This window comes from Pongo abelii, chromosome 10 (genome assembly GCF_028885655.2).
Source record: "Pongo abelii isolate AG06213 chromosome 10, NHGRI_mPonAbe1-v2.0_pri, whole genome shotgun sequence".
NCBI lineage: Eukaryota > Metazoa > Chordata > Mammalia > Primates > Hominidae > Pongo > Pongo abelii.
This window is the reverse complement of record NC_071995.2, coordinates 83577321-83604584: the sequence shown is the minus strand read 5'-3', so window position 1 is coordinate 83604584 and position 27264 is coordinate 83577321. Positions and strand designations below refer to the sequence as shown.

The 27264-nt window shown below is 33.3% G+C and overlaps 1 protein-coding gene across 1 annotated transcript; it reads right to left on the bottom strand.

Moving 5' to 3' along the window:
• Positions 1 to 3879: 3879 nt before the first annotated feature.
• Positions 3880 to 25658, bottom strand: ALX1 (ALX homeobox 1). Its single transcript, XM_002823555.5, has 4 exons — positions 25224 to 25658; positions 21823 to 22127; positions 18710 to 18838; positions 3880 to 4509 (listed from the first exon to the last, which is right to left on the bottom strand). The coding sequence occupies exons 1-4, from the start codon at positions 25447 to 25449 to the stop codon at positions 4189 to 4191; spliced, it is 981 nt and encodes a 326-aa protein (XP_002823601.3). The 5' UTR covers positions 25450 to 25658; the 3' UTR covers positions 3880 to 4188.
• Between the last annotated feature and the right edge of the window lie 1606 nt (positions 25659 to 27264).

Here is a 27264-nt window from a genome sequence, read left to right as displayed (position 1 = left end):
TTACTGAAACAAAAAAATCCTCTTTCAGCATTTACTATGTGCTATAAAATATCACATTTAATCATTTTTGAGATTTGGGGCCATAAATGGGGCTGTAATGCTAGGCATTTCATTTATGACTTCATTTGCATATTTGACCACCAGTGAAATTATTTAATACTACCTGGCATACATAAAATATACATAATAGGACTTAGAGGCCAAGAACTAAAATATTATTTAATAGATCACCTTAATACGTGGATTATCTTGCAAAAAGTCATACTTCTTAGTCAATGCAATATATGAATTTCTATAAGGAAATAATATCTGTTGAAATTTTAAATACCTGATTTTTTAGAGTAGAAATAGGTTAAAGAGAACAATTATGAGCTAAGTAATAAAGATATATTTTTACATTCTAATTAGAGAAAAGAGAGTTCACCACCAACTGGAATTTTAAAAATAAGATCATTTAAATTTTTCTCCTAAAATATTTGGTAGTATAAGTGACAAATATTTTAATACAAAATATGCTAATATAATTACTTATTGTATAGAATATTATCTGAATTAAATGTTGAAAGACAGAAATAAGAGCCACTGATAAATTTAGGAAATTAAAATATTCAAAGCTTATATAAACACTGTAATTGATCTTTTCCCTTCTTATTTCATCCAAGGCATTTTTTTTAGTTGCTGGTCAACTAAAACTATAGTATTATATATAGAACAGCATTACATAAAACAGATGGAGACTGGGCGTGGTTGCCCACGCTTATAATCCCAGCACTTTGTGAGGCTGAGGTCAGAAGTTCGGGACCAGCCTGGCCAATATAGCAAAACCCCGTCTCTACTAAAAATACAAAAAATTAGCCCGGCATGGTGGCAGGCGCCAGTAATCCCAGCTACTTGGGAGGCTGAGACAGGAGAATTGCTTGAACCTGGGAGGCAGAGGTTGCAGTGAGCCGAGATCGCACCATTGCACTCCAGCCTGGGCAACAACAGCGAAACTCCGAAAAAAAAAAAAAAACAGATGGCGGTCATGTGGGACTTATACCATGGCAGTCACAAGAAGCACCCAGTGTCTGAGATGAGAAAGTAAAGATACAAAGAGAAAACAATGGCATATTGTCTTGAGAAGAACTGTATTATGTCCAAAGGTATTTGAGAGAAGAAAGTAAAGATACAAAAAGAAAACAATTGCATATCATCTGGGGAAGAACTGTGTTAAGTCAAATGGTCTGCCTGTTATCCCTCCCTTGAAGACAAAATAAGCAGTCAAATGAAATGATGAAACTAATACATTCCCACAATTTATACACACAATTTCATGAGTTTCCTCAAGGTTATATAGGTTACATAACTGTTATTCCTTTAAGATATGTTGTCAGGACTCAGGGCAAAGACTGCAGTGACTTTATTTTTCTATTTTCATAAGATATTATATAAGAAGAAAATACTATTTAATATTCATAAAAAATAAATAAGACACTTTCGAAAATTTATAAACCATTTCTTAAATTTCATTTTATCCTTAAGAAACTGCAACCTTACCTAATTTGCCCATAAATTTATCTCTCCTCATGAGGTTCAAGGGTTAACCACACTGCTCAAGAAAAAGAATACAAGAAGCACCTTTTAAATCATCTATGCAAGGAAAATGTATGGAAGGGGCAAATAGGGTATGAGATAGCCATGGGAACATATGTCCATGTGGTTCAAATTACTTAATGTACCAAAACTCCCAATAATACTATCAATAATAAGCCCAAATAAAAGTAAATAAAATGTTCCTTAGTTTTTTCTCTTAAGTATATAACATCAATATGAATTCTAGTATTGAAACTTAAATTCAGAAGGAGCAAGAGAAAATTCAGGAAATTCATTTTATGTACTTTGTTTTAGCTTTTTCTTACCCTATTATATCAAAAGTTCATTTTATTTTATTTTTGGCAACTCGAATACATAATAAAAATTCACTGTGTAAAAAAAAGGAAGTTGGAATGTTAACACAGGAAAATTCATGACATTCTTACTGCCATAATACAATTTGAGGCATGGCTGAGGGTAAAAACTTCAGGCATGTGTTTGTCCAGGAAGATTGTGAACTCATAAAGGACAAGAACTATGATTCCATTACTTATTTTATTATTGCAAATAGTCCTTCATCTACATTTTTAAAATATGTGAATTATATTTGTACAGAGAATTATAGATGTAAAACCTTAATTAAAAAGATGTTTCAATTGAAAAAAATAGTTATAGAAGCTCCAACTAATTATTACCTAATTATTAAGGAGAAAAAGAGTAGAAAAACTGAGGAAGAAAATGAAATTTGAACTTGATGATATGACTTCTGTCTCTCATTTGAAAAATATATGGTACTAGCCAAGGGATACTAAAATTTAAATTAAAGCGGATGAAAATGAAAATGAACACTATTAACTTGTGAAATTTTTGAAAAGAAAAATCTTACATTTTAGTTTTAAGTTTTAGTTCACAAATTCCTATTAACCACATATATGAATATATATGAAAATAAGTCATTCTCTTCTAAAACCATGAAGGATATTTAACAGCTGCCTAAATAGTCTTTTAACAAAAGATCTCGCATGAAAGCATAATTCTCACAGCCAAATTGAACACTTTTCTTTTAGAAACAAAAATAAAGAGAGGGAACACAAAAGTAATAAAGAATAAAGTATTATGAAGTCAGGGAATGTTTGTTTAGGACATCACTCACTTCTATCATCAGCTTGATTTAAAATTTTACTACAAAAGATGTTTAATTGCTATAAATATTTTCCCACTAAGAAGAGACACTTACTGGATTTAAGTACTTTTTCCAAAATTTAATTTTAAAATTCATTTATTCTTGTCCTTTAGCCATTAGAGCTCCCAAGCATATTCCCAAAGTCTGCAGGAACCACAAGAAGATTCTACAGAGCACAAAGAGCTCAGCTCTAATCTGAGCCATGGAAGTCATCTTCATTTCAACTAATTTACTTTGCCTTTATGAACTTAAGAATCTTTCATGGAGGCTGACATTTCACTCATCTGAAAAAGCTTGGAATGTGACAGGGTAAAGGGAGGAGAAGTAAATCAAAAGGGTTAGCAATTTTCCAGATGCAATGTATTTTTCTTCTCTTCTTTTCCAACAGAAATTTTAGAAAGCTTTCTGACATTTTAATTCTCTGTGCAAAAACCACAGTAGCAAAAAATGCTTAAGGCATAATATGTTGAGAAACAAACACACATGCATGTAAGCATGCACATACCCACAAAATACATATAAATTCCAACTCACTGATGCTTTAACAGAAAATGTTACTTTCAGTGTAGTATTAATTAGCGGTTTGTGTGCACAGTTTAATCAACACAATCTTAGTTTAAAAGCAACAGCAAGGTTTGTAAATTTTTTCTTGTTTGTGATGATTAAGTAATTGAGTCTATGCTGGCTTCTTCACTGGAAAAATGACATTTATAAAGTCCGCTCCCATGACTATATTTTCAATCACACCAGAATACTTCAGTTATCACCTTTAGCCATGTGGCTTCAGGAAACCGTGCCCAAATATCTCATGCGAATGTTGGTTATTTTAAAAGATCTCTTGTTTAACAGAGTGGAAATTCACTAAAACATCAAAGGGTAAAAACAAAAATAAAAATGAGGCTTGAAAATAAATTCTCAGCAACAGGGTTTTTGCCCACTGCTTTTTGGAGAGAGAGAGAGAGAGAGAGAGCAGTTAACTCCCCAAAACACTCTGATTCAATATTTACCTGACAGCTTTGGCATCTTGACATTTTCCCCAGTGCATTTCCTTCTTTATCAGGTATTATTTTACAAGAGATTTCTTGTTATACAGAAGTAACATAAATCAATCTATAACAGAAGAATTTGTTTAACACATTTATTCTTTAATAAGTTGCGTGATCATATTTCATTGACTTGTACAATAGAAAAAGAAAATCTTACTACTAAAACAGAGTTTGTGGAGACTGGCACATGGTAAACCTATTTAGTCTTTTCAGAGGTTCATTCTTAGATTTTAATGTTAAATAACAACTATTCATTTAAGCTGGTCTCACTGAATATCTTGACCTTTAGCAATTCCACACACAGCAGCTTATTGTGGTATCCTTTAAATATGAGAAATAAGAATGTTTAACTTTGCTATTAAAAGAAAAATAAAAGAGTACTGTATGTTACATGGCCCATGAAATATTGGCGGTGTGCTCCTTGGCTTTCATTCGAAGAACTGCGATACTGGAAGACCTCCTTTCAAACTCTGGCTTTGTTTCAAATGCATGTCCATTGGTTGCCCCAGTAAGAAGAGAGTCAGTGAAAAAATTGTTGAGGGGCACGTGGCTGAACTGGTTCTGGTGGTTTGAAAACCCTGTGTAGCTGGAGTCTGTCCGGGGCGAGTGAGAATAAGGTGTCATACAGGAGGAAGTGTCACGTGGTAACATGCATGAAGTAACCACAGAACCACCACTTGCATTTCCTGCCCACAAATTGTTCTGAATCTGGAATATATAAAACAACAAATATTACATTTACATGTTCTCACTTTTGTTCTCTTACTTTTGTGAAGTTGTATTTACTAAATTTGGTTAACTATTCATTGTTTGCTCCTGTTGGGTGGTCTGTAATTACATACAACAATGACTAAAAAATAATTATTTGAGAGATCCTTCTAGTTTGTTATACTGAAACAGAGCAACAAATCTCACATTCTTGGCCACATAACATACTCTCAAACATGTCTATCTCCTATAAAAAAGTATTATTTTCATAGTCATGATTTTAAAAATGAATCTGGAAGATTGAGTCATGACCAATTCATATGCTTAGAAAAGCGTAGTTTAAAATCTGGTTTTCAGTTTAAGGATAGTTTTTGTCTTTCTAAACAAAATGACACAAATGCATTTTTTAAAAAAATTCTAACTTGGACTCCTGGTGTGGCAGTTTTCGTTGGAAACCATTGCTGACAATAGACTGTTCTGCAAAGATATTTTTGATCAAACTCATTCTGGAACATGTATGCCCTCCTATTGCTTTTTTGTATCCTATAGTCTTGAAGAAACAGCTCTGAGAATCTGGGAAATTACAAAATATGTAAATATATACATTTTAAAAATTTCTTCTATGATTTATATATGATATAATGAATTCAAAACAGACATGTGACATGTAAAACAAAGTTAGAATTTTAAAACATGGGTCTTTACCAAATAATGGAATCATACCTGAGAAAGATATGCAACTAGTTAGCAAAAATATCAGATGAGTATAATGCAGTTACTCTTGTGTTATATAGTACTCCTATAGAGTAAAACTGCTTTATCATTGACACCCAAGATATTCACACTTCATATTATTAAATCTCTACAGGAAACAATTCAATGCAATATTAACAAGTACAAACTTATCTAAAGTTACTAGCATGTAAAAGAAACATGATATAGAACTTATATAACATGAATTTTAAGTAGGACATATCTCAATTTTAATATACAAGCTATTTAAACAAACAAAAACAGGAACCCCACACATTACTGGGAAGCTCAGAGAAAAATCATGACAAATGGCAGGAGCTGGGGAAGGTAAAAAAAGAAACTGTTGCATGGGATAGTAATACTATGATGCAGCCCTTTGAAGATGAAATAAAACTGAATGCTTTTAGCAACATTATTATAATACATTTGGACTAGAACATAGCAGCAATACACATGTTAATCACACCAGGCTTCCTTATCTTTTAAAATCATGATTGTAAGAGTAGAATCATCAATGAGTAGGACACATATGTTTTCCTGCATTTTTTTTACATAAAGATTCCAGGCACCTACATATAAGGTCTGGTGTAGTCTTACAATACCCATGCTTGAGTTGTACTTTCTATGGCAACTAATTTTCAAATAAGAGCAAAAAATATGTTAATAAATCTTCTAGATCACAGTGGTAAAAAGGTACTCTGTCACTCAAGAAAGGACTGATTAACCAGGTTCAAAACGTAAGAGAAAAACCTTAATAAGTAATTTCAACCTTTAGGTGGGGTTTCAGTGATTGGCAAGGTGCTTATATATCTGGGTTATCTTAAAAAATAATTCTTTATATAAATATATGTATAAGCTGCTTTAAAGTTGTTAAATATATACATATGTAGAAAGAGACAAAGAGAGATCTACATATCCATATCTAAACATATATATTTTATATATATATATGATTTGCATATTTTGTTAATCCTTAAATTGTCTCAGGCTATGTTCTAATTCTGGCTCATTCTACTATATGTGTTCCATTTTAGGCAAAACATAATGATTGGTATCAGTGATTGCTGAGTTATGTATCTCAAACCAACAAGAGGGCTGCTAATGTCATTGCTCTGTCAGACTACCTCTTCTAACTTCATCTGGGTGATTTTCCTCTGACATTCAATCACACAATTGTGCTACTCGGCAAAAACCATAGTCACATGTCTGACAAAAGAGCTTTCAGAAACGAAAGTGAACTTTGCTTGGTTACTTAAAAAAAAAAAAAAAAAAAGGAAGACAAGATAATGAAAGAGAAGGATTATTTATATTTTGTTTGTTAAAGAATTGCTCGATTTATACAGTGTTTCTTGAATTTCTTATTAAAATCATTCATTCATCTTCCAAATGCACAGAAATATGTTCACCAACTAGATGAAAAAGCTAAAATCAGAAAGGCAAAGGCAAGGAAGGTAACCTATAGATATAAATTAAGAAAATATTGCCTCCCTAACATAATTAACATAAATCTGCCTATAAATTGAAAAATATTCTGTAGAGTACATAAAAAAATAAGCAAATTTTATTTTGATCAAAACTTATCTGGACATGATCAAGCATGTTATATGAATTACTTTTGATGAAATAATTTCTAACATATAGACATGTTGTTCTGGGCAGAACAGACTGGTAAAGTAAATATGATAACAATATTTTAGTTGGGCTTATGAAGATACCCTAAATATTTTGAAGACTGTCATTTATTCCCATAGGTAGAGATATCCTCACACATTTTTACTGATCTATCTTGTTTTCAAAATATCTTTTTCTTCCTCCTCCCCAGCACCACTGCTGATCTTTCCTTTTTTAAATTTCCAGCATATCTTTATTTGACTTTAGAAACATTGTTGGTTTCCACATTGTAAATTTATTTAGATGCAAATCATAAAAGATAGTATCCTCAGTATATTGTGATTTTACTTCTCTGAAGCCTGCTCTCTGGGTGTTTAAACATTTGATGATGATGCTCAAGACCATGTTCATTATAGCTAATGGTTATCAATTAATTACCATGTGTCAGGCATTATGTTAAATATATTATGAGCACTTTTAATTGTTTCAGTACACTAAACAGCGTGTTCTTTTGCTATCCCCATTTTGAGGATGATAACACTATAGAACAGAGCTGAAGAAGATCACTCAAGATTGCATAGTTCCAATGGTGGAGGTCAAATCTCAACCTAGGAAACCTTAGAAATGCTGTAATAATGACTAGTTTTATGAGTTGAAATTATTTATTTACTCATTATCCCTACTTTGTGGAGGTTCATAGTCTCTACTCTCTGAAAGAAAAACCCGCAATTATTTCTCACAACTGTTTTGTCATCCTCAGGTCTAACATGGTACAAGGTAAGTCCTTAATACAAATTTATTAAGTGCTTGAAAAATATGGACTGATCCATCTTGCAGGTATAATCAAACTTTTATGGATGATTTATGTTAATATATCAAAATTTTTGTTTCATAATATGAACTTCCAAATCACCATACTCAATAATCTTAACAGTGATCATGAAAATTACATTCCTAGACCTTGCTAACTGCATTTACCTGGGAAGTTCTTTATTTTTTTTATTGAACACTGATTCTCCACCACAGATACATATCCTTGGAGACTCTGATTCATTTAGTATGGCTCAGGGGCTCTGTATTAAAATAATAGTAATAAAATACACACATGGAATTCTGAAAATCAACTGAAATTAGGAAACGCTACTGGAGTCCAACTTCCTTCCAAATGAAAAATTCTTTGTACACCAATTTTGTTTACCTCTTGTAATAAGAAGCTCACCTGTTTAAAAAAAACATTCCATTTCTTTTCTATAAAAGTAAGCTGCTATATTCCTCTACCTCTACCTATGGTTTCCATTTATGTGCCCTGTAATGATGCAGAATAAGATCATCTTTCTTACATGTAAAAATCTTAAAATGTCATCAGGCATGATGATACAACCCCCAAGTCTTTTCTCCAGGTAAACATCTCCAGTGCTTTTAACCATTCCTCATATGATTTGGTTTCTAGACACTGTATCATTCAGATCATGTTATTCTGGATATGTTTGAGCTTATCAATACCGTTTACCCTTACCAATACATAGCATTTACACCAGAATATCATACACTGCATATCATCTGATTGCTGTAGGAAAAAGCTGGCAGATAAAATCTTTGTTCTAGGCCATCTAGATTTGATTAAACAACAACATTATTTGAGCTAAGGGTTGACTACACTGCTATCAAGCTGGACTCACACTGTTCCTCCATCTCTACACCAATATATTCTCATATAGGCAGTAATTTTTAAACTATGCCCTGGAATCTATAAATCCATGTGCATATTATCTAAAAGTGCCTATTACTTTTTTGTCAACTGGGAAGCCCATCAAAATCGCACTCTGATTCATTAAAGGAAAAATTATATTTGTGGTTCAATTTTGGAATTAAAAAAATATTAATTTGCTTCCTAAATAGGATAACTACTCTTATTTTGAACTATTTCATAGATACTACAATGACAATACCTGGCACCATATAATTTTATGGTGTTTTTGTAGGCCTCTGTTTAATATTCAAGGGCTTTACAACCAGAAACAAATAATTCCCATATCCTTCTTGTATGTGTGTTTTTTAAAAAGAAAAAGAAAAAAAAAAGATTGACTGCCTTTATGTTTTTTTTTTCTTTGTTGTGTTTAAAAGGAGTGGAGAATCTAAAAACATTTCATGTTTTAATGTTCTCTGAAACTTTTTTTTTTTTAATTTTAGGGGTGTGTTCAAAGCACTGTCCAGGGAACTCTGTCCAGGGAACTTAGCCAACTACCTCCCATTAGCATGAATGGAAGTTCAGCGGATTTACTGCACTTCACTTTGAACATTTGCCCCTTCATGTTTTTCTAACCAAATAAACGTTAACACTTAATTATCCCATGACTTTGGAATTTTAGAGAAAAGTTTTATTTTTGTCTTATTTATTCCAAACTGAAACCTAATTCATTTAATACTCATTTTTTTCCAAGGAATTAAAAGCAGTAGAGAGGAAGGAGAAGGGAAAATACATAAATACATATTAATATAAACATAAATACTAAGAGTTTTTTACTGTGGATATATATTTGTAATAAATTCAAGTACTACAGTAAGTTATGGGTAGAAATTATTTATTTCTTTACCTTAGAACCTTGATATGAATATATTCTTTGTAATCACAACTACAAAGTGGATTTTGTTGTTCTAACCCTGGTTTATATTTCTAATATATTTACTGATTTTATATAGTGAGTACTTTTTAATATATTTTTCTAAAAAGGCCTTTTAGAAGAATAGTGAGTTTGTTAGTTTTTTACTTAATTGTAAAATAGCACGGTGTAACAAAAAAATAGTTTCATGATAGCATTTTATAGTCAATATCCTAATATTAGTGCTATTTAGAAGAAACAACACTATCAAATCTCATAGAAATACTAAACGTGAAAATATGTAAGTAAAAACCTTCCCTTAATTTTAAAGCATCTCCAAAACAACTAATTAAGTAACATTTTTCTACTAAAATAAGTTTACTTAACTCTATTTCTCATCTATATATAGAGTGCTCCTATCCCCTGCCACCAACATCGATCATATTTACTTGCATAAACACACATACATACACATACATCTGCACACACACTCCATGTGCACACTCACACAATTCTCACATCACATGCTCACACACTTTCCTGTGGGAATTAAAGGATACTTTAAAAGACAGAGATCAGAGATTCATAGAGTTACTTGTGATGATGTTATAGCAATACCTCTTTACATTAAAATCTAAAAATTGATTTGGTTTTCCTCTTTGGCATAATGTTTACATTTATTAACTTTTCTGTATATCATTTAATACTATATAAATTTATTAAGACAGTGTCACTATGTAATTGAATTTACTAGATTTGTACATGTTCTCTTAAAAATGAAAACACTGATTTCTGCAAAAACAGCTCAATTTTTTAAGAGACTATTATGAAATTCACTAGTATATTCCTGTAACATTTACATGACAAAATATTAATAAGAATCATATGCTTAGCAACATGCAGATATTTTTAGCTGTTGACTAACTTTAGGATCCCATTAACTTTTCTATTTACTACATCAGTAAGTTGCTGGCAGGGAGAATGAGTGTAAGTGAATCTTTAAATATTGAATTTGCCACCAGTGACTAACACACACTGAGACTTTGTCTACCTGAAAAAAAAGATCCCAACTTGAATTAATTAAGCAATGAAAAGATTAATCTGAGTATTTTTTAGGTACTGCCTAAGGTAAAAGTGAGGGTACATTTTCATCAGTATCTACTCATTAGATCTAATTTTCACCAAAAAATATTTTAAGGCGATATATAAAATATTTAGATTTGATAAGTCTATTGACATTTCAAACATTCTTAAAGTACTTTTCCAATATATATTATTAAACTAAAGTGATTAGAAATAATTTATTCATCAGAAACAGATCATATACTAAATACTGCTACTTTTATTTTTTAGCAAAATTCCATCTTAGATATGTATACAGAGATTTGAAACAAGAAAGGTGCCTTTTCCATTAAAAAAATCACCATTAAATATCACAGTCATATGAGACTGATAATTTAAGAAGAAAACTGCTTAGCAGAAAAATAAATGTGTATGTCTACTTTTAGTGCAAAATTAAAAGCATGAAGCTTAATAAGAAATGTTAATGTCTGTAAATTTTCAGCATAACATCATATAAATGTGTTTACATTTTTCATTATTCAAAAAATATTTAAAAAGTGCTCCAAGTCCAAGATATAAGAACACTAATAAAATTTGTTTTTGGTGTTGACTGTATTCTTAAATTCTACATTAAGTGAATTTTAAAAAGAAGATTTATAGAAACTCTCACGATTGCTTTAAAATGAAAGTTTTCAAATCAACTCATTTAAGGAAGAAATAAAATGGTAACACCTAACCTTTGCTATTTTATTACTATCAAGCAATAATTATCATATGGAGGATTTTCCAAACATTTGTTACATTATTTTTCACGTATTTTAATACATGTATGACAGCTATTGCTGATTCATCAGTGTCTGATTCATTTTAGTGATGAAATTATCCTATTGAAACAAAATTCACAATATAAGAAATAAAGATAAAAATGTAAGCTTGTAAATTAAACTTTTATGCATAAATAGCTTAGAATATGAATAAAATATGCAAATATTTTAATTTGCACAGAAAATTTTTAAGTTTAGAGATCTTGCTTGGAGTCATATATGGACTGAATTTATTCTTAAAATATTGAGTGAAGCTATTGATTTTACTCATCATCTCTTTGTATTAACTACAAAGTTGACATTTTATTTTTGTAATTTTTTAAATCAACTGTGAGTTTGTATGGAAGTTTACCTATTTAATGTCTATGATGCAGAATAAAAAAGAAAATCCATAGACCATGAGGCTTCATAAACATGGCATGCATATAATTCTGGATTATATGCATAAGGTTCACACTAACAATAGTGTAAACTGCAGATTTTAAACAACAGTTCTGTGCTTATAGACTTCCTGGGCTTTGATGGCTTAATTTTCTGCCTGTTATTTCTCCATCTTCTTGTGAGGTTTTTATATGTATAAGCTAACATTGGCACTCTGCAACATTTATTTTTATTTTCTTCTTATTTATTTGGTTATCTATTCAACTTACTGATTTACTTTCCTTGTAAAATAAAAAATACTTATTTAAAAAAATTTTGTTAACTTACTGTGTACAGTCACATTAGAATATTACATTTTCGAAAGAACAGACCTAATTATTTTCATAATTGACATGAGTGTACTTTGTTTCTTTTGGAGGATATTCTTTGCCTCTTTAGAGTCTTTGTATATGCAACAAAATAAAAATTAATTAGTTTTAATAAAAATGAAATGTTTCATTTTTATTAAAATTTCTTTTCATTAAATGAATTCCATTTCATTAAAATTAAAATATTTCAACAAAATAAAAATTAAGAAAAGAATTCACTGTAGCTAACTGTACCTTCACCTAATGATACTGACAAAAATTGTCTCATGCTACACATAACTTATACATATATACACACATACATATATAAATATTTCATTCATATTTATTTAAACGCTATATAAATTTAATTAAATCAGTATATGTACTTGCTGCAAAAACTATATTTTAGTAAGGTAGATTATCATTATATTTCTTCTATCACTTTAAATATTTGTGTTTATTATCAGTGACAAATTGTGCAATATCAATATGATATTTTGAAAATGATGGTAACATTTTGGTCATAAGTCATACAAGAATTTTCACTGTATCATTGTATGACCATTCATTGGTTGTTTCATGGATGTAAAAGCATTCATTATACAATGTATTAATTACCGCTATATTAGTAATATTTTTAAAAGATTTTGGCTTGTTTACTTCAAATATTTGGGGAAAAATAGAAATTATAGTGACAAAATTATGATATTTTCTCCAAAGGTAGAAAATGCTACAAATGCCTTTTAATTATAAACCACAGTGGTTGAAGGAGACAAGTCCTATGTTCCTTATTTAGCTTAAGTTAAGACAACCATTAAGATTAATATAGAAGCTGCCGTTAAAACCAAGGTAGATAAGCAATATGTCTACAATCTATTATATGCAACTACTATTATATGAAAACCTTAAAATTTCATTTTTTAATTGTATAATTACAATATTTCAAATAGCATGTGTTAAACTAAAATGTTTTACAGCTTTAATCTATGTATTAAATTATAAAAATGACTAAAAATTACCTATAACTTGAATATACCGCTTGGTGTGTTCAAATTCTAAGTGGCATGTATTTATGAAGTCCTCAATAATACAACGGAAAACAAGACACTGTGTGGATTCCTTGGTACATTTGGTAAGCATAGATTTAGAGATAGTTTTCACTATACAATACTCAGTGAAACCTCATTCAAAATTTTGGTGGGAAAAGCACTTCAATTCTTTTTCTGAAATTTGTGATGAAAATATTTATAAGAAAATAATTCTGGTGAATTGAAAATATACTTAAACTCTTCTAAAGTTATCATATTTGGTTTTCAATTTAAAAAAGAAAGTGTGTTTAACTGAATTTAATATTTCCCTAGATCCCTAAATAGTAAATTTACTCAGAGACTGGATTAATTTAAACGCTACAACATAAGATAACAAGCAATTTAGCTACCTGGAGAGGCAGGTACTTTAGAACAAAATTAATAATGACTAATGGAAATGATAGAATTCCTACTACTTATTAAGTTCTGTTTTGTACTAGGCAATGCCCTAAGTAATTTGCATAAACAAGCTTGTTTAACATTCACAATCATATGAGCTTTTACCCCCATTTTATAAATGAAGAGAAATGTTCCTCATGGTAAATTCATTTGCCAAAGGTCTAAAAGCTATTAAACTGAAAAGCCAAAACTTGAACCCACATCTCTCTGACTGGGAAGCTCATAGTCATTAATGTTAACTTCTGGCCCTCTTCAAATCCCAGGATTCACCTCTGTAGTCTATAAACAGAGGGCTTTCCTTTTCAGAAATCCGTTTAGTCTTCACAATAACAGAAAAACCATCATCATCTTAATCATCTACACTATCAACACCAGCAATTCTAGCACCAACAATGCTTCCATATTACAAATAAAGAACCTGAAGATCAAGTCAAAGTTGTAACTCAAAGTTATCTATCTAGATAATAATGTCAATGCTCATGTAATCCAAACCTAAGAACATGAAATTGTAAAGTTCCTTGTAAGAAATGAAGGGTAATTATAATTCTCAAGAAAATGCTTATACCTTAAGATAAAATATTTTATTCACTAAAATAATTATTTTTAAAATGCTTCGGTTTTGCCATATTAGAAACAAGTTAAAATGTAATATCACTAGATCTTTGCTCGCTTTTTAAGTTTAAGGCCAAAATTATTTAGATTTATGGTTTCTTGGGCCTAGTTTGCACCAAGAAGTGTTTGCGAATTTAGTACAAATATTACCCAGTTTTTAGTCTTTCTACAAAGCAGGGAATTTTGTCTAGATCATTTATATATCCCTGATCCCTGCAACAGTGCATGGCATATATTTGTTTTGAAAGGCAAATAACTTTGGAATAAAAGTCAGCTGAAATGTGTCTGCAAAACTTTTCTAGCCTATTTTTTTGAACAGAGGAAGAAATTGAGGAAAAGTTAATTGCTTATATCACAAAACTGGTTAATAACAGAAATTCAGAAACTATCTGTTTTATTGAAAATTGATTATTTTTGTTTTATGATACACTACTTAATATATTAATATATTGAAGTGAATCTGTACTATTACTCACATCTATCCAATGTCTATATAATTTGCTCAATTCATAGCAGACCATCCTTGGTGACACAAAGGTGACTAGTAACTGGGTCATCTTTTAAATATTTTACATTGTAAATGGGAAGTCAGACCTTTAATACAACCCACCAAAATGTCAGTGAGAAAGTGATGTGCAGACAGATGGCACATCCCAGAGGCTTCATGGAGTAAATATGGCTTAGATGAGGGAGGGAAATTCAAGATAGAGGAAGCAAATTCATCCCAAGCAATCAATGAGAATGCTTTCGAAAATGTTACCCTCTTGAGGAAAAATGAATAGATTAATTTAGTTAAATCACAGCATTGCCAAATGGCAACTGATATCTTGAGCCAAAATAAAGAGCTTAAACAAAAAGATACTATTGTCAGTACATCAAAATATACTACCTTAAAATATGTAAATATGAACGTCACATCTCTCACTGTCTTATTTGTTTGCTATCAAATATAAATAAGTTTAAGAAAAAAATCTTGAAACAGTCAATGAGGTGTTTAGGCTTTTTAAATGTTTATAAATTTAAAAACAGAAGTATTTTTACTTTCCAAAAAGGATGTGATATTTTAGGATCCAATTTGAATTATTTCACTGTTCAATGATGAATTAAAGAGATAATGTTACTTAAAGGTCTCCAGGCTCCTGAGCTCAGAAAACCTGAGCTTAAATTAACCAAGTTAATAGATACAAGAAGGAAGCACAGTGTCTGGTTTTAAACATGCCCCCAATTATTAGTAATTATTTTTACTGTTACAGCTGTTGTTACTATAGTAAAAAGAAGGCCAGTTGAAACAAAGTATGTATTATAACATATTAGAAAGTATTAATTACTACCTAGAAATAAACATATTATGCTTGTACACACTGAGCAGGCTTGAGGAGGTCATTTTCTAAACTATCTCTGTTTTTCATGTATTTCTATGTATGGCTTTTCTTTCTGCCAAATTGCTAATTCTTTATTTCTGTCCTGCCTCTAACATTTTCTAGTTTCCAACTTTTCTGAAATTAATAATTTTTTCTGTAATTAACAGTCACCAAATCCAATGTCTTATTGGACTGAGATATTGGATTCTACTTCCGTTTCTATTTCTCCCATTACAAGTTCCTATTTTCAAGCCCCATGATAAAAAATCATTTCCTTTAGGCTAACTCTTGAGAGTCATTATCTTGGCACAATTATTTTTTCAAACAAACTAAAAAAGTATCTTGTATATATTTAAGTTAAAATAAAAACTCCCCCTGGCTTTATCCAGTATCTATAGTGGCAAGTTGCAGCCACATAATTTCGGAAATTTTGGTAAACAAATATTAAATGATTTACCAATACAAGAAAGTACTATGGATTTCATGGTATTAATTTGTATTATTATTCATGATTGGCACTGTTGAAGTAATTCCAACATATGTTCTCCATTCTTAAATTATCGGGTGGTATAGCCAATGTATACAAATTATGAGGAATAATTAGTGCAACATTCCCATGATTTGTGGGGGAAAATTTTTTAAATTAATTTTTCATTGGAGTGAAAAAGATGATCAAATATATAATTTGGTGTACCACATCCGTTCCTCCATTGGTGTCTAGGTTACCTCATTCTTTTAATTAATAATATATAAAGCTCTGAGGTACAATAACACAATGGTAAGATAATCTTAGGGAAAAGAGATGGTTAGTCAGAGTACATCCAGTCATATTGAGCCTTTATACATGTCTTAAAGCTGTATAAAGTTTTAGATTCAGAATATGCACTATTCTGAATGCTTTACCCTTTACATGGGTCTTAATTGGTGCTAGGCCCTATTCTGATTGCTTTATCAAAGAAGCAAGAAGAGTCAAATATAAAACAACCAACGTACAGGGACAGAAAAGTTGGAAACAGACAGAAATGGGGTTTGAAAGGAAATGAAGACTGAAAGAATAAGATGCACAAAAAAGTAGTCATAGTCAAGTGTTGTGGAATATACTTAGTAAGACTGTTTAAAATCCACGTGAAGAGCTCATAATTTGTTACTTTATTACATCTAAAGTCACCACAGTCAAGTAGTTCAAAATGATATAAACCATTCTCCATTTCACCTATATTTTTATTGTTATTTCTCTGGTTGTGGCTCCCCCACACTAAGGCGCAGACTTAGAATAATGCAGCTCAAGCTTTATGCTCCTTTGGTATCATTTAAATATAGTCACAGGTAGAGACAGTCTATTGTCAGGTTAAAATCTGGCAAGTGGGAACCAAATTGTCTTTGGTCAAATCTGAACTTCACCTCACCTCTTTCTCATTTGATTAATGGAGACAATTAGTAACACCTAGCACATAAGGTTGTTGTGAGGATTAAATGAGATAATATATATAAATCTGCTTAGAACAGTGCCCAGATATACAGTGAGGGCTACAGTAGTGTTAATAACCATGAAGACACTGCAGTCCCTGTCCTCATGGAGCTTGCAGCCTAGAGGGGAAACATTTTTACAGAATTTTGTTTAGAAACAAACGGCACTCAAACTAACTCAAACTGACTCAACTAAGGCACTCAAAAATATTTGGCAAACAAAATTTGACTAGCCCTATGATGGTAAGTAACCACCAGAGGTGTCCTCATGCTTTAAAATAGGAGAAAACATAAGGTAACCTCTTTAAGATAAATTTTAAAAGAGAAACAAGATTCCTCCTATGACAAGGAGATAGGGGGCATTTATTGAAAAGGTATCCATAACAATAGTCTTCTAGCAAACTATTGGGTAAAGGTTTAGATGTAGCGACCTTTATAGTCTCTCCTGCAGGAAACCACTTGCATGATCACGAACCAATTCCTTAACTCAATTGAGCCCGTTTTCATAACTTTTTTAAATGAAGGAGTTGAACAAGGTGACCCCCAAGACTTCTTTTATTTAACATATAATATTATATTAATAAATTTGGGGGATTTATCTGGAGGAGTGAGGTTTCTAAAATTGTTTTTTAAGAATCACAAAAGGCATAGGAACACAAGGAAAGAACAACATTAAAGAACTGAATTTGTACTCATAGTGTTGAAGAAAATGAATACCCAAGTTTGGGGTTCAGATCTTCTAGTTACTGAACTATCAAGGTATTTCTCCAGCACATATGTTTCACATGTGTTTTCACAGGGATCTGTTATAATGCATATCATTAAATAATAAATAAAAAAAATGCATAGCTTGTTGCTTATAACATAGGTTTTTTTAATCATGAATCAAATACAGTTCTGAATAACATTATTAAGTATTAGGAAAAAGTGACACAAAACAAATTAGAAAGACAAAACATTTACATTCATTACAAAATATGAAAAAGAAATACATAGTCTCTATATTGAAAAAGAAAAATGAGAAGAAAAAGAATTTCTAACACTTTTTGTAATGAAGTAAAAGAGCACCCATTATAAAGGGAAACTGTTACTTATCTGTGATTAATTTTTAAAATTATGTCTGGTACTAATTCTATCTCTGTTTTAAGTCATACAGGACCAAATGTGGACCTTTAGAGAATAAGCAATCTGAAATCTGAAAAAAAAAAAAAAAAAAAAAAACGTAGAAAAAGAGACACATTTTTAAATGGAGTTAAGGGCTTAATAGGCCACATTTGACATCAGGTTTTAGTATAGTTCACAAAACAATATCCACAGAGACTGCATGCTAAGCAACACTCTATTTACAGTATTTTTAAAAGTTAACAAAGGAAGAGAGTCTGAGTAATTAGAATGTAGAATAATTAAAATACCTGTATCATTAAATGATGCTATTTCATTTGTTGCAATATACAACAAAATTCAAAAGAAAAAAATACCCTGAAATATTTTTAAATGAATGACTCTGTAAGAAAACAATAAGAAAATAATTTAGAAAAATTAAAACTTAGCAGACATGAAGAATGTTTTCTGAAGCTTAGATTTTCATTCTTGACTATTACCTTACACATAATAAAGCCTATGCTAACCATTTTAAGACTATACAAACCAAATCTACTTGTCTTGATCAGTATTCTGTGTAGTTTAGCATACCTGTGGGTAGCTGTCAGTCCTTGGCAAAACTGATATATCATAGGTGGCAGCAAAATGGCTTTTCGCTTGTTGTATTTGGCCATAACGTTCCCTTTTTCTCCATTTGGCCCTTCGATTTTGAAACCAAACCTAATTATTTAATAAAAAGTAGAATTTTAGCTAAGGAATATTTGATAAAGCAAATGTGATGTTAAAAGACATGAAACAAGAAAGGTAAACCAGGTTAAAAAAATTACTTAAAAAGAAATGTATTTACGTTAGAAAAGGATCCACAGATTTTACTTTTTCTTGTATCTTGATGTGGTAAGTGATTTGCCCATGAGACAAAATAATTTAACAGAAAGAGGCAGGAGACTTTCGGGAAATACATCTGATATGTCTGAGCCTCTGTTTTCTCATTTATGGAAAACAAAAAGGAATTAGATTATATGATCCTGAATACTCCATATATCTCCACATTGTCATGAATAAGTCTCCTTTAAGAGAATTCTGCAAGTCTGGAAGACATATATGCCATAATGTAAACTCAGCCAATCTATAAGCAAATTAATATCTGAGTCTATTAAAACTTATCTTTAAAATATGTCACAAAAGTGAAAGCTCTTCTCAGTTGTGCTCATACCTACATAATCTTTTAAAAATTTAAACATAAAGATTACATCTAAATATATGGCAGCAGCAGGAACATCATGATTATCTAGAAATAGGAAAAAATGAGATTACATATTATAATAAGCATGACAAGAATTATAGATAAAAATGAATCATCTAAAGTTGAACTATGGTTTTAAAATACGTGAATGTGCTTATTACATACATTATGCAACTTATTTTCCCTTATGAAAATGCTCGGATATCTTTACATAATTTCTCTAATTTAAAGCACAGGTAATGGAAATAATATAAGAAATAGGGCAGATAGAACCAAGTGTCAAGAAAGTCTATCAGTTAGTGTGGCAACTAAGGTCACTAAGCTATCTTCCACAATTTCTAATTACCTATTAGAAGTATTTATCATAAGAACCATCTTCCTCAGCAGGTTGTATATTCATTAATTCATACTTGTAATGCTCCAATATCTTCACTTTAATATTAAAGGGAGATTCAGAAGATTATATTCAATACGTATACTTTGATGTTTTTAAGTGAATATTATAGGAGTAGCTTTTGGGAATCTCTTTAGTCTTCTTCACACAACTATGTTCAGAATATAAAATATTTAGGAAAACAGCTAGAAATCAAATATAAAAAATGCAAGTTGTAAAAGCCTTTTGTTGAAGTTTACTTGAAGTTTTCACTCTTTTTCACACTCAATTCTAATCTCGTATATCTTTACCTTCACTATTATGGCAACATATTAATACTCAGTTTAATTTTTAAGTACACATTACAAATTTAAGATGGCACTTTGCAGAGTTTTCAGCAATTGAAATGAGCCAGAGAGCTACACGTTCTTTATAGTTTTAGTACACTGCTGATAAATGCATATTATCAATTATGCCAAGGCTCAAGACATCAACAACAAAACAAAACAAAACAAAACAAATTTTCTTGCTGTCTCCACAGATAAGCCCCAGGAACATACTAAGGGAATTTAGTAATATGTTTTTGGGTTTTTTTTTTTTCGTTGACAAAAAGAACTTGACAATTTCCTTAAAATGGGTAATAGTTACCACTCTTATGTGCAAAGCAGGAAAGAGAACGAACTGAGTAAATTAAGTTCAGGTTGGCTCTCTGTGCATGTTCTTAGACAAAAATCAATCAAGACTTGGTGAATGTTAAGGGGAAAAGATGCATTATGTACAGTTGATCACTCTGTGTGCAAACATATTTGTTTATGGTTACAAGTGTAACTAATTTAAATATAGACAAAGACAAAAATCTCAAACATACACAGTGGGTGTTAATACTTGACAATTCTAAAATTCTTTGTTAGCATGAACTTTCTACATATTTACTTCCTGAACCAAGATAAAGTAACCATTTGCTTCCACAAACTCAAGTAAAAATCTGCTGCTTGTTATCCGTGTACCACCAGATGTTGTCTCTAATGATGTAAGAGCCTTATAATGGCTTAATCTTAAGAAGAAATACCGTTACTCGATTTAGAACAAAAATTTTCACTATTTCATTCATTCCCCCATTTTAGCAGTTTATGGGAATTGCAAAAATCAATACTTTCGTAGAGGAGTCAGAACACACACAAAGGCCATTATCCTGAATTATTGTTGCATTTTAAAGTATTACTACTTGGAAACTAGTAAAATATAGTTTAAGAATATCAAATTTACTCAAAATAAAGTACTCCTAAGAGGTAAAATTTTTACCTGGTATGATTTTTCTTTCTCAAATTATTTTTAAAAATTAAGCATATTGGATCATCCAATTTAATAACTAGAATATATCTTATAAACATAATTGAGTATATACAAAAATTTACTTTAAAGCCATTATTTTTATTGCCTATGCAAAATTCACATGATTTATCTAGACTTTAACCATTATAATGGAATATTACATATTGACAACCACTAGAACTATAAAATTGTAAATGAGCACTATTTGATCTTGTTTTTAATTATCCATAGTGAAAACATTCCATGGCATACATAACAATTGGGAATTTGTGGGATTGTTTCTTTTTTTTATTATTATGCCTCCAACTCTAGAAATTTCTACATGTATGGGCTATTATACAAATAATTTACAAGTACCTGATATATAATCTAAAAAAGAACCTTAGTGGCTAATAAAACTGAAAAAAAAAACAAATAAATATACCAATTACTAAATAGTCACGATTCTGCTTTTCATCCTTTAAAAACTGCTTTTGAAAATCAGAGATATATTATAATATTGTTATGTTTGAATGATTGTTAATTTTTATGTCTCTGTAATAACTCGTGTTCTTTTGTTTTACATATTGCGTGAGTTGTCAAAATTTTTGCAATTAAAAAATAATTTTAGTAGACATATATTCATATATATTACTGTGTTCCTCATCTTCAGCTAGGGAATCAGTTTGTTTCTTTGTGGCAAAATGCACTTATTCAATTATTCTAACACCATTTATTTTCCTATCCCATCCATCAAGGCCTCTGTTTGGCTCCTACCTGGACCCTGGCCTCAGTGAGCTCTGTCCTCAGAGCAAGCTGTTCTCTGACATACACATCCGGGTAATGAGTTTTCTGAAAGACTTTCTCCAGCTCCTCTAGCTGCAAACTGGTGAAGGTGGTTCGGTGTCTCCGTTTCTTACTGCTGGATACATTGCTATCACATTTATCCCCAAGTTCATCCAGCTCTCCCTTCTCTTGCATCCCTTTCACGGGAGACATTCGGAGACTGTTACAGTTGTCCATAGCTCTATTCAGTTCGGTGTGAAGGGGCTGTCCTTCTACTTTAGTGATCCCATAGTTCACTGTACCCAGAGGAGGAAAAACAACAGTTCTCAGGATTGTGAAACTCATCTCAATTAAATCAATAAGTAGAAGTAATTGAGAGTATCATGAAATTGGCCTATTAATGATTTATTGTGCCAGTATTAATTCAATTACCACATTGTATACTTAATTCATTGTAGGGCAGGTTTAAATACCATTTTAAAATGTGTTCATGCAACTGCTATGATCTGGCAAAATCTGCAGTTCTATTTTATAGGATTTATACGTTTATGCACATATTTTTTATTTAAATTCAGGTACTCAAATTAAAAGATGATCTGGGTGTCTCATGAAAAAAACTTTAAGTGTCCATGATTTTTGAAAACTGAAGCAAATTTAATGTCATGTATTTATTCACAGCAGATAAAATCAAGCTACTAATGTGGCTCAGAAAATATATTTTAATCTTAAATAATACCTCTGTACTAATATCTGAAAGTTATTATCCCCCTCCACGTAAAATGTACTGATGATAGATTTCAGATGTGACATTATTTCCACTAAGTTTTGAATATTTCAACTTTATATCCATGTCTGCATTTACTCTTTTTCTTCAAAAATAATCTACTAAATTGACAAAATAAATTTCATGCCAAATTTTGAATGTGCTTTCTATCGGAAATTAGATTTAAGCAGCATTTTTTTTTTACCTAAAAACTTATCATGCAGTTCTTTTTAAAACATTTCATATTTCCGCTTAGCTAGTTAAATAAGTTTTAGGATTGAAAGCTTTACTTTTTTCTCTGCTGAAACACAGAAATTAAAACAGCTATTAAAACATTACAGAGGATGACATCTGGCATTCTGTTAAGGGATGTTTAATTTCAGTAATTTTCTTCAGATTTGATTGCATGCTTGCAGTATGATATAAAACAAAAATATATCACATAATGCCACACACCCACAAATGCAATGGATGCACATAGTGAAATGGGAAGCACTTTTTAAAAAGTAAAGTCAATCCAGCCAGAATAATAATTTCCAATAGATGATCATACTTTTTTCATTTGTTTCTTTTTTTAAAATTACCCCCATAATGTATTTTTACAACTCTTCTCATCATTATACAAATACATTCAACTTTAATGCGCATATAACTTCAATAGCTAATAATTGAGTACTGTGCATTTCAATGTCACTAACGGAGTAACTCTCAAAAATGTTCTCATCACAGAAAATGTCAAATATTTGAGGCGATGGCCAAGTTAATTAACGTAATTTAATCATTCCACATTGCATAAAAAAAGTAACATTACTTTGTACCCCATAAATACATACAACTATAATTTGTAAATATATAACAAATTTTTAAAATTAACGGTTTTCATGCAAAGGAAGATGTGATGTTAAACAAAATATAAAGAAGAGCCATGACTGATTAACAATACGGTTCTGTCTCCTTGGGCAAAATTAAAGGGGGAACTGCAGCAATTAGGGATGGGGGAGGGGAAGCATCAGAGAGGCTAAGGGCATCTCAAGAGAAAGACAGGATCTCTCCTAACTTAAGCGGATGACTGCCTATGTTCATCTTCCTTAACACTTCTCTGTTAAAATTCATCTTAATAGTGTGATATTTGTTTAAAAGTTGATAACTCATCAATTATGTCTCTTATTTTGGATTCTCGACTATTTAAAATAAAATATTATGATCGAGTCCATCCAGAGTCAATACAAGACACTGAAGAATCATTAAAGAAAGACCTGTCAATTCAAATAACGTTACGCATGCATCTAAGAATTCCACAAATACAGATACCAGGTCTGAAACGCAGCCAGAAAACCAACAACTCAGTGTAAGAATAATAAAAAGTATATGCTCGAATCTTTCTAAATAAATGACTGAAACGACTTAGCTGATTATTTTCTCTATCAATTTGCACCTTTATTTTTGATTTACCCTTAGTCAAAAGTTACTTGCAACGTTACATAAAATTAGTTAAATATGAGATTAAAAAAAAGAAAAAAACTTGTGTTCAAAATATTTAGAAAATGAGCTTCTACAGGCCAGTGTTTTGTCAGATTTTGAATCTCCATAAAATAGGGGGCAGGGGGCTTGTTGTAAATATTTCACACTTAATTCGTTTGTTATTTTAAAGCAACCCGCCCCTTATAGCTTAACTGTGGGATATATACAATGATAAGGAAAAGTTCTCTTGGAATTGTAAACGTGCTTTAGCTGTCGCGATCTGAAATAATAGGTTCGTATTAGGTTACAAGATAGAAAAGATAGATGGTTTGTTTTGATAACATTTTGACTTGGAGATACTTGGGCATTCAAAGTTGAAGATTTCACCCAGAAGCATTCCAAAGACTACTTAGGTGACTTTTAATGTGAAGTCATAAAAATGCAAAACGTAGAATCTGGGAATGAGTGATTAGGCCGGGGATGCTTTGCCCGAAGCTATTTAATGTGTTTTAGTGTTTAACAAACATTCAACGCGTGTTGTATTGCAAACGCAAAAAAAGCAGAAATTACAAATTTACACGCTAGAAATCTACGGATCCTCAAACTTTGAAAAAATATCGCCACGTCTTGGAAAATTAAAAAGATTTATCTTTACCTAAAGGAGCTCAAAGGGTTTTTTGTTTTTTGTTTTTGTTTTCCGGTTTTTTTTTCCCCTACTCGTGACAACAGTGACGTAGTCTAACGAGCTGTGATCGATTTCAGTTCCTCCCGCCCGGACTGCAAGGCGGGCTCGCAGAGGAAGCGTTCTGTCTTGACTCAGTTACGCTCTATTTAGCGCCCTATCAGTTTACTCCAGGAGCCGATATTACAGAAGGACTCAGGGATCCGTACGCGACCAGACCCTGCAGCGAAGGGAGAATCGCTCGGAGGCAACCCGGGGTCGGATCTCTTCCCTCCCTCCGCCCTCCGCCCTCCGCCCTCCGCCCCCTAAGGCTGCAGCAGCAGTAACACCGCTTCATAAAGCGAGCACCTTCCACTACCTTCCTCCACCTTCCAGATCCCTCGCTCCCACTTTTCTCCTTCCTGCCTCCCTGCCTGATCAGACCGATCCTGCATTTTCGATTGCGGAAGGGCTGCGGCGGCTCTGGCTGGGGCGCTAGCGACTCACCGCTGCTGTCCTGACAGGGCGAGGTCCTCTCCAAGCGCACGTGATGCTCCGCGCGGGGCAGGGGTCCGAAGGCCTGCACGCATTTGCTTGCAGACGCTTTGCTGTAAAAGGGCTCATTGTCCAGCGTCTCCATAACGTGCTCCAGAGGACCTCCTGCGCCCATGTAAAAGTCACTGTTTTTAGTCGGAGGGCTCTTGAGGGCAAACTTCTCGCTCAGAAACTCCATAATCCTGGAAGGCTGTCGCGTAGCTCCTGGGGCACAGAAACTGGAGAGCGCTGGGGGAGGGAGCCAGTGGGTGGGAGGAGGGAGGGACAGAGAGGAGAGAAGGGAAAGCGAGCGCTGCGGCGTCGGGAACTGCCCCGCTCCGGTCCCTTTAATACGTCCCGGCTGGAAAAGGAGCACCCGAAGTTGCTTTTATATCTTGAAACTCAGCTGGCTTCCTCGGGCAGCCTCCCAGTTCTAATGAATATGAAAATAGGCGGGCGACTAACTCCACCCCGGGTCTCCCCTCCGCCCCTACCCCACCCCCATTTTCCCCACTTACCCGGGCAGAGCGCGTCCAGGCCTAGGATAGACAGACAGACAGCTCCATTTCAGACAAATGCCAGGAGAGACGAGCCCCTGATATCCAGATTCATTGCCGCCGTGACAGTGGACTGGCATTTCGGAAGATCTTGGTGAGATCGCAAAGCAGTTAAACCTCCACTCCCTACTGCCTGCGCCTTCCTGAGCCACCCGTCCCCACCCCGCCCCCATGCCGGCCACTCACTACCAGAAAGATTTAGAGGCGTCTTAAGAACTTGAAAGGAAGTATTGCTCTAAAAGGCTTCTATTTCATCTGTAAATCTTTATGTGGAAGATTCACATTAATCCGAAGCCCAAGGAACCAGGTGCATTGGCAACTATTAATCGCAGCCGCCGTAGAAGAGGGGCCGCTTCGGCTTCTAACCGGGAGGAGCTCGGGGTCCGGGCCAGCTGGGAGCTTTACGAGGCCGTGGCCTTTTCTTTTTCTCTGGAATGCGGCGGAGTGTGGACGCGGTGGCGATGGGTGGGAGAGAGAAGCTGAGCAAGAGGCAATGAAGCCATTATACTAATGCCAACCAATTCCCTACCCTCTTCGCCACCCTTCGCTTTGGTCCACGATTTTATCATTAGGCCCAAATTATTTTAAGAAAACCCGTTAGGATCAGTGCCTTTGAAAGGCTTTTACTCTAATGCCAAAGGGAGGATTGTTACAAATAGGGGTTTATGAAGAAGAGGAATGTCTGCATATTTTTACAGAAATTACTTTTACTTTTAAAGAGTCGCTGTGGAGTTACTCCGAAAAGCGCTCTGGGAGTGAGTGGTGAGCGCGCGGAGCTGCGGACACTCGCGGCGCGGCGTCCTGGGCGCGGACAGGTCCAAGGCCTCCATTTCCACCAGAGGGGATGGTAGGGCAGGCAGGACAGCACTGCTAGGTTGAAAGCCCTTTTGTGTGACTTTTGGCACGACTCTTGGCTTCCTAGGAACCCGCGGCGCTTGGGGGAAATGCGTTCGGTGCCCTGGGCACAAAATCGCATTTTCGTCAGTCACCCTAAGCTAGCAAATTTGGTGAAAATAAGCCGGACAGGTTGTGGTCCAGGTAGGCCTCTGCTTAGACGTCCTGACACAGCCTTTGTCAACACTGGCACTCACAGCGGCCGTCGCGTTTCCCCAGACAAGTCTGGCAATTATGGTGAGGCCTCCGGCAGGCCGAGCAGCCCCGACTCTGAGGATGGTGAGGCCAAGCCCAGCTGTGGTGGACATGCTGATGGGTTTGAGAGTTTCCACCTTCTGCGGGGGGTCTTAGCTGACCCACGCCTCTTTGGTGAGACCTTCTTCGAGACCTGACCAGGCCTCAGCCAGAGAGTAACAATCAGGGAGCGCTGTGCACCACAGAGCTGCTCCTTAGCGTTGCGCGAAAGGCAGGGTCGGCCTTAAGCACCCAGATCCGACCGGGGGAACCCGAGCAGATCAGCTGGCAGCAGAAGCCTTGGTCGCCCGGCCAGAGTCCAACCCAGA

Coding starts and splice junctions, on each gene's coding strand:
- ALX1 (XM_002823555.5), bottom strand. CDS start 25,449: ATGGAGTTTCTGAGCGAGAAGTTTGCCCTCAAGAGCCCTCCGACTAAA. Junction 18,839..21,822: donor TCACTGAGGCCAGGGTCCAG/GTAGGAGCCAAA, acceptor TTAAATAATTAG/GTTTGGTTTCAAAATCGAAG. Junction 4,510..18,709: donor GGACTGACAGCTACCCACAG/GTATGCTAAACT, acceptor TATATATTCCAG/ATTCAGAACAATTTGTGGGC.